Source organism: Bolinopsis microptera, chromosome 1 (genome assembly GCF_026151205.1).
Source record: "Bolinopsis microptera isolate Bmic1 chromosome 1, MBARI_Bmic_1.0, whole genome shotgun sequence".
Classification (NCBI taxonomy): Eukaryota; Metazoa; Ctenophora; class Tentaculata; order Lobata; family Bolinopsidae; genus Bolinopsis; species Bolinopsis microptera.
The window spans coordinates 22,068,253-22,081,736 of NC_087072.1; the positions used below are offsets into that span (position 1 = coordinate 22,068,253).

Genomic DNA, 13,484 nt, shown 5'->3' on the forward strand with positions numbered 1-13,484 from the left:
GAAGCTGATTTTTAATTTAGGCCTCCAAAAAATTTGGCGGCCAAATTCTTAAATTTTCCCGGCAAAATTCAGAATTTGCCGGGAAAGTTAAGGAACTTCATAAAGTCTTTCTTTCCGAGAAATTTTAAGATTTAAAATCTAGAGTGTTTTAAAAAGAATTGTATCCTAAATGAAATTTATTATGTCTTTATCATTGGAAAGTGTCAGATTAGGTGAATGGTGATAAGTACTAAGTAGGAAAAGAAGGTGTCATTATTATTTGAGTTGATTCGATTAGGGCTGTTGAGCCTGATAGCTCATAATTTGAAATGTCTGATTTATTAAAATTAACTTTGTAGATGATCTTATTATTGATGATCTTATGTATCGATCATTATTTTGTTCCTGCTGGGAAAAGAAAAGCAGGTACAGACGACCGGAAGGAGAGTCGTGGTTTTGGGATCCTGAGTGGGTATCGGGATTGGATAGTGCTGTCAGACCTTGAGGGGCAGCTTAAGTTTCCCAGTGAGATTGTGGAAACACGGCTGAGGCCGGACCTTGTGATATTCTCAAGGTCGGCAAAGACAGTTATTTGGTGGGAGCTAACAGTACCATCTGAAGAGCGGATCGCTGAATCGCACGAGTACAAGCTCGACCGATACAGCGGTCTGCAGGCTGAGATTCAGGCGAAAGGTTGGTGCTGTTATAATGCCGCAGTCGAAGTTGGAGCTAGGGGAGTGGTTGCGCAGAGTTTGGAGAGAGCTGCGAGGAGGATTGGTTTTAGGGGAAGAGAGCTGAAGAAGCTGGTACGGGACAGCGGGAAAGAAGCAGCCCACTGTTCCAGATGGATTTACTTGTTATCGAGAAAGAGGGAATGGGAGTTCAGGAAGGTTGGAGCTTGAGAGTTCACTATAACATCTAGAGGTACCATAAACGTTATCTCGTCGCCAATTGCGAGCTCTAACGGGTCTCCTCAAGTGACTCTCGGATCAGATGGTGGTTCAAGGGTGGACTGCTGGGGCGCCTGACAGGAAACCGTATTGCGATTTAAGCCCCGAAACGGTGTCAGGTTGGTAACTGATGATTCTGATCCATGCTCCTGTGAGTTTGCTGTTGTATCTCAACTCGCTAAACTGAGGCATCTCCGCATCTTGGGTGAATATGAGTACATCTTCATACTAAACCCAGGTGTGGCATGTGTCAGTGAATACGGGCGAGCGGATGCAATAGCGAAGGTGGTGTGGCAAGGCCTAAAAGACACAGTCAGATAGTTGTCAGCTCGCTGACTGTAAGGGAGAAGGTATATCCGTATTTCGCTGCTACTGATGCAGTCCTTGATCTGGCAATCAAGGCTTCTCTGTTTTTCGTCTAACTATGTACCGTTGGGCTTGTGGAACCCTTAGGGGGGACATACATAGGTTAGAATGGTTTTGTGCACCAAGAGGAGTGAGGGAATGAGGGTTGAAGAGAGAGAGCTAGAGAGTTGTTAGGGTGGTTAGGATCAGTAGGTGGAGTGTTTGGTTGGAGCGTTCTGTTTTTGCTGTATAGCATTTTAGTCACTCCGCAGTTTATTAACTGTGTCTCAACTCTGATTATTGATGATCTTATGTATCGATCATTATGTATTTTTTATTGAAATTAACTTTATAGATGATCTTATTATTGATGATCTTATGTATCATTATGTTTTGATTTTATTTGATTTCTAACAATTAGACATTTTCACTTCTGAGGGTGTCAATATTCGATATTAACAAATTGTATTACATATGTTTCGATCTCATCCTTAACTACCGATCTTTGGTTTATAAACTCAGTGTCTTACTCTGCAACTGTAATAACGAGACTAAGTATGTAGTAGATAATGCTGTTAAGTGTTAATCTGGACACTGAAGCAGTAACAGTAAGAAGTCCTTTTGATAAGGCCTGGTTCAAACTTCAATTTCAAGTTAAATGCAAAAGACTGTGTTGGGAAGGTCAAAGGTGTTACATTATTGGGGACCATCTGTAATGATTCTTATTTATCTATTTACTTCAGTTTATGTTAATATTTACTGGTGTTCTAAATTGTTCAAGAATGCTATCTTTACCTCAGTGACTTTAAGTCATCCTGAATAAGGTTGCTTTACTTCTACTTCACCATCTCAAACACCTGCTCTAAAGACAAATGTACTTGAATTTCTAAAAGTTAAGTGTATAGCGAGCATATTTAACAATTTTTATGCAATAATGTGTTGCGAGCAGCTGTGACTTAAATATCGCAAAATCATATAACTCAAAACTAAAATTTTACTGGAATACGATGCAAACTAATACAAAATTAATGTCAGACCCGTCGCCACTCTCAGCAGTCATAAAAGCTTAACAGCGCCTGGTATGGGTCCTTTCACCAACTGTGCTAATGTGAGTGGCGGTGTGGTAAGACCCTTTTTAACAGCGTGTATACTGATTAAATACAAGCGCGCTAGCTGCTAGCATACTTGTATCATTTAATTTTAAATCAAATTTATTCGGATAAATATTTATTGATTGGTGATAAATAATAAAATTGTCTTTTCTCAAAAATTATATTTTCTTAGTAAGAGCTGTATGTATTAAATGGTGCCTTAGAGTATACTATGAGAATGGCAGAGCCCCAGTAATAATAATAATAATAAATTAATGTTATTTTTATACAGTTTAAATAATTTAAACTTAACCCTTATGCTCAGCTGTAAATGATACCTAATTGACAGTGGAGATTTTGCATCTCGCCTTGGACGGGGTGAAACTATTAGAAAAACAGACGTTTATAACTGCAAATTAAATCCTGACTAAATAAGGCAGATGCACCTAACAAGGAGTAATAATATCCCTCCAGGTTTACAGGTTATTTATTATTATATCGGATCTCAATAAGAGGTCTCGACTGCCTAGGCATCAAACCTTGGCAATCGGTAAATTTCCTCTGGCCCGGAGTCAGCAGACCCTAGGGACCAGAGGATAAAGACGTAGAGACTGTGTGTATCTACAAAAGTGGTCCTTTTTACAAGAGACAGGGCTTACAATGCAAGAAAAGAAAAATGGGAGAAACAATCACAAAGTGCATATTATATGCTTACTTACTTACTTACTAAAGAAAATATCGCCGAATGACCTTACATGTCTTGACAAGTGACAGAGTGTAAACAAAATTAGGGACACCGAAACACCAGTTGACTAGTAAACTGATCATAACAATTACATCGGGCCCTATATGCACCTATAAGTGAATCGATGCTGCAACCAAGGCATGCTAGGTTTATTTCATTGAACTAATAAGGTTACAGCCTAAAATATAAATATGGTAAATAACAATGTACCATAGATCATAATTATAAACACACTTTATGATGGTAACAACACTAATTGATGGTCATTATTGAACAAAAATGGTTTATCGACACATAGTTTAATTTGACTATTGTTAATGATTTGGCCCGGCGCGCGCTACTTCGTAGCACTTGCCATCGGGCCATTTCGAGAAGAAAGCGGCGCGCGCTACTTTGAAGAAATTTAGACGCGTAACATCCGTCAAAGTTGAAGAAGGATAGTTAAAATTTTAATAAATGTGGTCTGTGGAATGGTTTATATGTTTGACGGATGTTACGCGTCTAAATTTCTTCGAAGTAGTATAGCGCGCGCCGGGCCAAATCATTAACAATGGTCAATTTATATGTTTATGTTATAGTGTACGCGTGCGCGTACTTAACCATCTGTAGGCCAACATATTTAGTTTATGCTTAATTTCTTTATATATTATGTAACCACCATGGTGCCCAATACTTTTAGTGAAGGTCTGATGTAGAACTGTCAACCACCAACTGTGGTATATCAAAAAAACCATGTTTGTACGCGTGCGCGCGCGTACTTAACCACCTGGTATGGCACAGCATCGAGATATCACCATAATTCCAAAAGCAGAATACACCACTTAGGTGCCCAAAACTTTTGGCTATGGTCCCAATGCAATACCATAAAACCTTAAATGTGGCCTCAATGTGGTTAAAACAGTACATGTTTATATTTTGGACCTTTAGTCAACAGAAGCCATCACAAATTAATTATTATTCAGCAACCACCGAACTTTTGGTGCCTTATTTGTTTTGATATTTGATTATGAGAGATAGCTGAAGGATAATTAATAAATGATTTTAAAGATAATGCACCAGAATTTGTGGCCGTATGGCGGTTAAAACGTCCAAAAACACTGATTTAGGTCAATTTTAGACCTTGCTTGACGATGTCAACCCATTGAGCATTGAGATCGTTGCTCTGCTTCGCAGAGCAACGATCGACGATGCGAAGCAAGAATGCTAGTTCGCGCGGCGCGTCGAAGCTTGCTCTAACCAGAGCCCTCTCGCTTGCAGTAGCGCGCGACCGCCGGAGGCACATGGCTATGTGAAGACCTTTATTAACCATGCTGGATGCAACAAAGGACTCAGCAATGTTTCTGTGTATATAAATGAGCTGTTAGTTATATCTAAATAATGCAGCATGGCCAGCTATAGCTTTACAAAGTTAATATATGCTCTAAAAATGGTTAATTAGTGCAAATATAGTGTATTTTCAAGACATTTTAACCACCTTAGCTTTGACGGATGTTATTCGTCTAAATTTCTTCGAAGTAGCGCGCGCCGATTTCTTCTCGATGGCAAGTGCTACGAAGTAGCGCGCGCCGGGCCAGATCATTAACAATGGTCAACCTTAGCTGCACATTGATCGGAATGCATAAACTTCGAGTCAATTGTGCATTTGCAAACTCTCTCTCTCTCTCTCTGTTTCTGGCCTCTTACTAAAATGATGGAGGCCTTATCACCGTGCCCACAGAACGCAACTCCTGCTAGCTGCACGCCAGGACTCCCAAAGTATATACGAAATCATAAAATAATATATATCAATGCAACAGACCCCTGGAGTCTTGAAGCTGTCACTACCTGTCTCAGAGCAAACCCACTTCCGTTGTAATACTTCTGCGGGCAGACAAGGGACTTCCGAGCAAGGTCAAAGCCTGGGAGATATGTCTCTATGGGCCTAGGTTGAGTTCCTAGTATGGGATTTAGCGAAAGTTCCTGGTGAAGAATCCTAGGAGGTTACCCAAAAGGGTTTTCCCTATCCAGTCTTGTCGACTGTTCCACAAATTTGAAGATATGATTGTAGTTTACTGTTGTTAAGGTAGAGTTTACCAATTATCCTCATTCTGAACGTCATGATCTGGATGCACTGGCAGAGGAGGTCCTGGGATGTTTCTGCTTATCCTGAAAAGTGTTCACAATCTTGCGTCTCGAATTTGACGTTGTTTACCACGTTCTGAAAATAAACTAGTGGGCTGTGACCTATCCTGAAAGCGACCATGTTAGCCATCTGATGTGAGTTCCAGAAAAATTAAAGTTCCTGTATTTATATTTGTTGAGGAACATCTCAAGTGGAATGTTCCTCTGTCACTGAGTGTGGCCTAATTGGGAGGAAGGGTTCTGGTCCTATGGGGATGTTGTTGCATTGATCTTTCATTGTTCTTTACCGTGTACTCCTTCATGTCCTGGAACGAAGTTCTACTCGATGAGAATACCTAGTGAGTTGAGTTGGTCTGAGATGTTCAGATCGAACCTGGAGTTAAAACTGGTGCTGTTAAGCGCTTTAAATGCAGCCTGGGAATCTGAGAGGAATTTATGATTGATGGAGATCCTAAGATATCATTTGTCCAGATACTTGCCATGTGTAACGCAAATAGCGGGTACGATTTCCTCAATGAACCTGAAGAAGGAATATCTGTCCTGAATTGATACCATGTAACGTCGAGCTAAAAAATGAATCAAAAGTTCGAGTAAATCGTTAAACGTTGTATGTCCTATTTGCATCCCCTAAGCATTGCATTGATGTTTATTCCTGGCCCAGTTAGCTTTGCTTCTCAGAACTAAAGAGGTCCACTATGCTTTGGTGAGCTATGCTGTCCACCAGGGTACTGTAGATCTAAGGGTTCCCCGTGTAATGGGGCAGGCTGTGATAAAGCATCTCTGCAGGATGTCCGAGATGAACTGTTTTCGAGTGTTGAGAACTTCCGCTGTAGAAACTGAATAGAACCAGTAAGAGTGTCAGTCAAACTCTGCTGCTACTAGATGATTGTAGAGCGTCCAGTCACACTTCAATAAAGAGTGTGCCAAAGCTAACCCGGTCCCCTGAAAAGTGGTTACTGGAGGAAGAAGTGCCAGGAATTCTCGCTATCAGTGTGTCCTCGTAGTCAGAGTTGAAATACCTAATTCTGTCTTATCACGAGCCTGTGTCTAGCGTGTGTCAGCCCTTACGCATTAGCTGTCTTAACTGAAAAGACCTGAAAAGTGGTTACTGGAGGGAGAAGTGCCAAGACTACTCATTATCAGTGTGTCCTTGTAGTCAGGATGAGCGAATTAAAATCCCTAGCTCTGTGGTGGGTGACTTCGATGGGACCTGAAAGCTGAAATAGAATTTCCTGGTGATTTAATAGCTCTTAGAGCTAGGTATCTGTGTCTAACATATCGTCATTTGTGTGTGTACTATCTTGTAACCTGATATCTGAAAGAGAAATTTCCTGGTGCTTGGTAGCTGTTAGTGTTGACTTCCTGGTTCCTTTGGGAACTGTGAGTTGGCAAGTCCCAACCTTTGTACTCAACAAGAGAGCACACCACCCGTTAGTGCCAACCAGGCCACACTACGTGGAGGTTCGGAGAGGATTTTACTTTAATAGATCTATGCCTTGTTCAACAGCCTAGCAAGTCATATAGCCCTTTTAACCACTTTTATGACAACATTTCTTGATAACTTTTATCAAAACCCTTCAAATGTCCTTTGTTGACCAGAAAAATTTGACTAAAATCATTAATATTGTTTTGATTGGTGGTTAACAAAATATTTTGATGTTTTAACCATCTTTTTACCACTTTTTACGAATATTAACCACTTAAAATTAACCATACTATTAAATTGCACATTTGTGATGAAAAATTATCATCCATGTACAAATGAACAACCACCACTATACATCTATAACCAGAGCAATATTTATTGCTCATTCTCATCTTCCATTTAACCACCATTAGGACCACAAAATGCCCCCAATGAGGGTTTTAAACTTTTGTTAATAGTTGCACCATGGGATGATCTACTCAGTTCATAATATCATATCTCAAAATGGTGGTTAAACCTAAAACTGGTATTTTAACCACCATAGTGGCCACATAGAGGATTCATTAACCTCAATTATTAAACATAACTGTACTGCAGTGTTTTGTGCACCAGAAAAACATCACTCCAACATTGAGATTAACCACAATAATCTGCAATATCATGTTGAAGTCAACATACACAAATTTTGTGAAAAAAGTCAATGTCCACCAAGTTTCCCCAGATTTGCTGCTATTGCTGGAGTCTAACAAGTTACATATAAATGCAGGGAAAAGTTGTTATATGCATTTTCAGCCAGGTTTGTCAAGAGCAACACAGACCTGTGCTAGAACACGGCCCTTTAACAGGAATCTAACGATTTCAATAGATGGCAAAAAGCTATAAAAAGTTCAATGTACAAAGTTTCTTGGGGTGATAATAGACGAACAGCTAAGTTGGGAACCACATCTTAATCATTTATCTTTAAAGCTGAACTCCAGTATTGTATTGATTAAGAGAATTTGCAAATTCATTCCCAAATCTGAATATTTGAAACTAAACTTTTTATGTCACATCTTAGCTATTGTATAATAAAACAAATATTTAATAAAACAAATATTTATTTTTACGGCACAATCAAACAATTATATCAATAATAAATAAATCAGGGGAGATTTGAAGAGGTTTCAAGTGCCGAAGGCCACTGCTTATCTTTAGGATTTGAGAGTGACCTGTGCTTGAAACCCCCTTAACCATTTACTACGTCAATATACTTATTATACAAATATAGAAAAATATAATTATCTAAAATTGCTTATTGGTCTAGTTTGGTGACACAGGAGAGCCCAGTTGAGTTTTAGTTTCGGTTTAGGTTTTAAATCATAGTTTAAAAGGTTAGCCATGTTTCATGGCAGAGAGAGATATCATGTGTGCAGAGCCGTACCGGATGTAGAATTTGAGATACAATATAGATTAGTTACCATGTATTAGGGTCATCTCGATGTTGAAGGGATAGCAAGTGCTTTTTAAGGTTAGATTTAATAATACCTGACGAGGCTGATAAGTCTGAATTTTTGGAAGAACCCGGGATTATTATCCCATCTTTATTAGCATCACATATTTCGAATACATAGGGGATGAGATCGTTCCAAATTTTTGTAGAGGTGTACAAAAAGTTCTGTTGGGAGATATCTAACCTCAGTAATGGGACAATCAGACGAAGTTTTTCATTTCTAGGACAGAACTTGAAAAGATCTTTAATCGAATGGGGGACTCAAATTTTTAGAAGTAATACCGATATTTCAGTCATTTTAAACGTTTTTTTTGCTGATTTTTTTACTGAACATTATTTACAATCCGTACAAGTAATCCTTTAAAGGATTTGTAATTCAACAATAAATGACGAAGTTACAGACCAAACAAGGTCGAGAGAGGCAATATTGAAATTTTTGCAAAAAATCAAAGTTGTTTATTTATACTAAGTCGTTTGAGGCCACATTTCATACCTTAAAACTCATAATTGAGAGAAATCCTGTTCAAAAAGTTGGATATGATTATCAGCTACACTCACAAGAATTTTTGAAGCGATATCTTATGACCTGGGTGATTGGTAAAATATACCCAGTTATAAAATCCTTTTAAGGATTACTTGTACGGATTGTAAATAATGTTCAGTAAAAAAATCAGCCAAAAAACGTTTAAAATGACTGAAATATTGGTATTACAGTGACAGACTTCTCAAAATTTCCAAAACTTTCGAAAAAGAAAATAATTTTTTTTCAAATGTGCGTACTCTCAAAAAAATTTTTCAATGCCTCAAATCTTACAGTCGTTATCTATACTTTCATAATATGAAGTCAAATCCCGGGTCCCAGAAAAAAAGGTTTTGGTGTATGTCCCCTTAAATCCCACAAGCTCACGGTCCCACACTATGTAGCTAGAGAGATGTGTGATATGACAGAAGACGATTTTGAGGTTCCTATCAAGGGTGTTATTGTAGGAAATGGAGCTGTCGGCAAAAGCTCTATGATTCAGGTAAAGCTATATGATTCAGGTAAAGCTCTATGATTCAGGTAAAGCTCTATGATTCAGGTAAAGCTCTAAGATTCAGCCTTCAGGTAAAGCTCTATGATTCAGGTAAAGCTCTATGATTCAGGTAAAGCTCTATGATTCAGGTAAAGCTCTATGATTCAGGTAAAGCTCTATGATGCAGGTAAAGCTCTATGATTCAGGTAAAGCTCTATGATTCAGGTAAAGCTCTATGATTCAGGTAAAGCTCTATGATTCAGGTAAAGCTCTATGATTCAGGTAAAGCTCTATGATTCAGGTAAAGCTCTAAGATTCAGGTAAAGCTCTATGATTCAGGTAAAGCTCTATGATTCAGGTAAAGCTCTATGATTCAGGTAAAGCTCTATGATTCAGGTAAAGCTCTATGATGCAGGTAAAGCTCTATGATTCAGGTAAAGCTCTATGATTCAGGTAAAGCTCTATGATTCAGGTAAAGCTCTATGATTCAGGTAAAGCTCTATGATTCAGGTAAAGCTCTATGATTCAGGTAAAGCTCTATGATGCAGGTAAAGCTCTATGATTCAGGTAAAGCTCTATGATTCAGGTAAAGCTCTATGATTCAGGTAAGGCAATCAGGAAATGTCGTTTTAAACTGCTCAAACCAACTTTTCTATATCTTCATCAAGTGAGGCCTTGACATGAATTAAAATTTGCCACTTCTGAATCGGACTTCCTCGTTGGAAAGAAAAGTTTAGCTCTAATCAGGATCACATGATGTATTATTATTTTTATTTTATTGTAATGTACTCCTTCAGCGATACTGCAAAGGAATTTTCACATCAGAATATAAAAAGACGATCGGGGTAGACTTTTTAGAACGACAATTAAGGTAATTTCATATTTTTCTTTTAATGATTTCGAAACAACAATAACTGTTGTGAAAAAGTGGAATTTCTAGACTAATTTACTGTCCTGTACTTTCATATTCTCCACTGTTATACTGCACTCAGCACTGTTACACTTCACTGTTACACTTCACTGTTACACTTCACTGTTACACTGCACTGTTACACTGCACTGTTATACTTCACTGTTATACTTCACTGTTACACTTCACTGTTACACTGCACTGTTACACTGCACTGTTACACTGCACTGTTAAACTGCACTTTTACACTACACTGTTACACTGCACTGTTACACTGCACTGTTATACTTCACTGTTATACTTCACTGATATACTGCACTTTTACACTACACTGTTACACTGCACTGTTACACTGCAGTGTAACACTGCACTGTTACACTGCACTGTTACACTGCACTGTTACACTGCACTGTTACACTGCATTGTTACACTGTACTGTTACACTGCACTGTTACTCTGTACTGTTACACTGCACTGTTACACTGCACTGTTACACTGCACTGTTACACTGCACTGTTACACTGCACTGTTACACTGCACTGTTACACTGCAATGTTACACTGCACTGTTATACTGCACTGTTATACTGCACTGTTACACTGCACTGTTACACTGCACTGTTACGCCGCACTGTTACACTGCAATGTTACACTGCACTGTTATATTGCACTGTTACACTGCACTGTTACACTGCACTGTTACACTGCACTGTTACACTGCACTGTTACACTGCACTGTTACACTGCACTGTTACACTGCACTGTTACACTGCAATGTTACACTGCACTGTTATACTGCACTGTTATACTGCACTGTTACACTGCACTGTTACACTGCACTGTTACACCGCACTGTTACACTGCAATGTTACACTGCACTGTTATATTGCACTGTTACACTGCACTGTTACACTGCACTGTTACACTGCACTGTTACACTGCACTGTTACACTGCACTGTTACACTGCACTGTTACACTGCACTGTTATATTGCACTGTTACACTGCACTGTTACACTGCACTGTTACACTGCACTGTTACACTGCACTGTTACACTGCACTGTTACACTGCACTGTTACACTGCACTGTTACACCGCACTGTTACACTGCACTGTTACACTGCACTGTTACACTGCACTGTTACACTGCACTGTTACACTGCACTGTTACACTGCACTGTTACACTACACTGTCACACTGTACTGTTACACTGCACTGTTACACTGCACTGTTACACTGCACTGTTACACTACACTGTCACACTGCACTGTTACACTGCAGTGTTACACTGCACTGTTACACTGTACTGTTACACTGTACTGTTACACTGCACTGTTACACTGCACTGTTACACTGCACTGTTACACTGCACTGTTACACTGCAATGTTACACTGCACTGTTATACTGCACTGTTATACTGCACTGTTACACTGCACTGTTACACTGCACTGTTACACCGCACTGTTACACTGCAATGTTACACTGCACTGTTATATTGCACTGTTACACTGCACTGTTACACTGCACTGTTACACTGCACTGTTACACTGCACTGTTACACTGCACTGTTACACTGCACTGTTACACTGCAATGTTACACTGCACTGTTATACTGCACTGTTACACTGCACTGTTACACTGCAATGTTACACTGCACTGTTATATTGCACTGTTACACTGCACTGTTACACTGCACTGTTACACTGCACTGTTACACTGCACTGTTATACTGCACTGTTATACTGCACTGTTACACTGCACTGTTACACTGCACTGTTACACTGCACTGTTACACTGCACTGTTACACTTCACTGTTACACTGCACTGTTACACTGCACTGTTACACTGCACTGTTACACTGCAATGTTACACTGCACTGTTATATTGCACTGTTACACTGCACTGTTACACTGCACTGTTACACTGCACTGTTACACTGCACTGTTACACTGCAATGTTACACTGCACTGTTATATTGCACTGTTACACTGCACTGTTACACTGCACTGTTACACTGCAATGTTACACTGCACTGTTACACTGCACTGTTACACTTCACTGTTACACTGCACTGTTACACTGCACTGTTACACTGCACTGTTACACTGCAATGTTACACTGCACTGTTATATTGCACTGTTACACTGCACTGTTACACTGCACTGTTACACTGCACTGTTACACTGCAATGTTACACTGCACTGTTATACTGCACTGTTACACTGCACTGTTACACTGCAATGTTACACTGCACTGTTATATTGCACTGTTACACTGCACTGTTACACTGCACTGTTACACTGCACTGTTACACTGCACTGTTATACTGCACTGTTATACTGCACTGTTACACTGCACTGTTACACTGCACTGTTACACTGCACTGTTACACTGCACTGTTACACTGCACTGTTACACTGCACTGTTACACTGCACTGTTACAGTATAGAAGAAAACGACGTGAGGCTGATGTTATGGGACACAGCTGGACAGGAAGAGTTTGATGCTATAACCAGAACCTATTACCGAGGTGACTTTAATTACAGAGATATTAGTATTCCTTTTTACCTATATAAGCTGTCAGTTATAAACTTTAACTAAATAAGAGATATTAACAAGGATGTAGGCAACATACGTGGTAACCATGGTTACCAATGTATATTTAGGTGGTCAAATAGCCGTCTTAGCATTTTCAACCACTGACAGAGATTCATTTGACGCCATACCTTCTTGGAAAACGAAGGTAATATTATTTTCTCCATCTTTATACATGCCTTTTTATACATACCTACAATATTCTAAATTTCTAAAATCTTAATTTCCTACTTTGTTGCACGTAATAGTGACTCGTACAATCAGTGAACGAATATTCGTGTTGTAAAGTTGATGACGTCACATTGTAAAGCTGATGACGTCACATAATCAAATTGTAACTTTTATCAGGTAGAAGATGAAGTTGGTGATATAGTTATGGCTTTGGTTCAGAATAAAGTGGATCTTATTGATGAGGCCCAGATGACTGTGTGAGTTGGTTATTTACGGTTATTAGATTTAGGTTGTTAAAGTGATAGCTACATCTTTTCATTACTTACAATTAGATTGGGATTTAGTAAATGAACATCTCGACTTTCACAACGTTGGAAATCCTGCTGAATCCTGATCTTGTCGCTTTGTTTAAATTTAATTTGATCAGATTTTTCATCTTGCTGCTTTTTCAGGGAGGAGGTTGAAGAAATGGCAAAAAGGCTAAAAGTAAAGCTATTTAGGGCCTCAGTTAAGGAGGATTTCAATATAGAAGAATGTGAGTATCTGGTGACATTTAATACTCGACTGATATTAAATTATAGGATTACTGTCCTATTACATACCATTGATCTAACACTAAGCATTATTAGAAGGGATCTTCATTTCAA

At 39.0% G+C, this 13,484-nt stretch overlaps 1 protein-coding gene across 1 annotated transcript in view; it reads left to right on the forward strand.

The window, feature by feature from the left end:
• LOC134813359 (ras-related protein Rab-23-like) overlaps positions 1-13,484 on the forward strand; it is a 31,672-nt gene that overhangs the window by 15,991 nt on the left and 2,197 nt on the right. Inside the window, exons 2-7 of the mRNA XM_063821065.1 lie at positions 9,069-9,168; positions 9,957-10,030; positions 12,516-12,601; positions 12,738-12,814; positions 13,015-13,094; positions 13,290-13,372. Of these exons, the coding sequence (XP_063677135.1) occupies positions 9,079-9,168; positions 9,957-10,030; positions 12,516-12,601; positions 12,738-12,814; positions 13,015-13,094; positions 13,290-13,372 (490 nt within the window). The 5' untranslated portion in view covers positions 9,069-9,078. The remainder of the gene's footprint in view (positions 1-9,068; positions 9,169-9,956; positions 10,031-12,515; positions 12,602-12,737; positions 12,815-13,014; positions 13,095-13,289; positions 13,373-13,484) is intronic.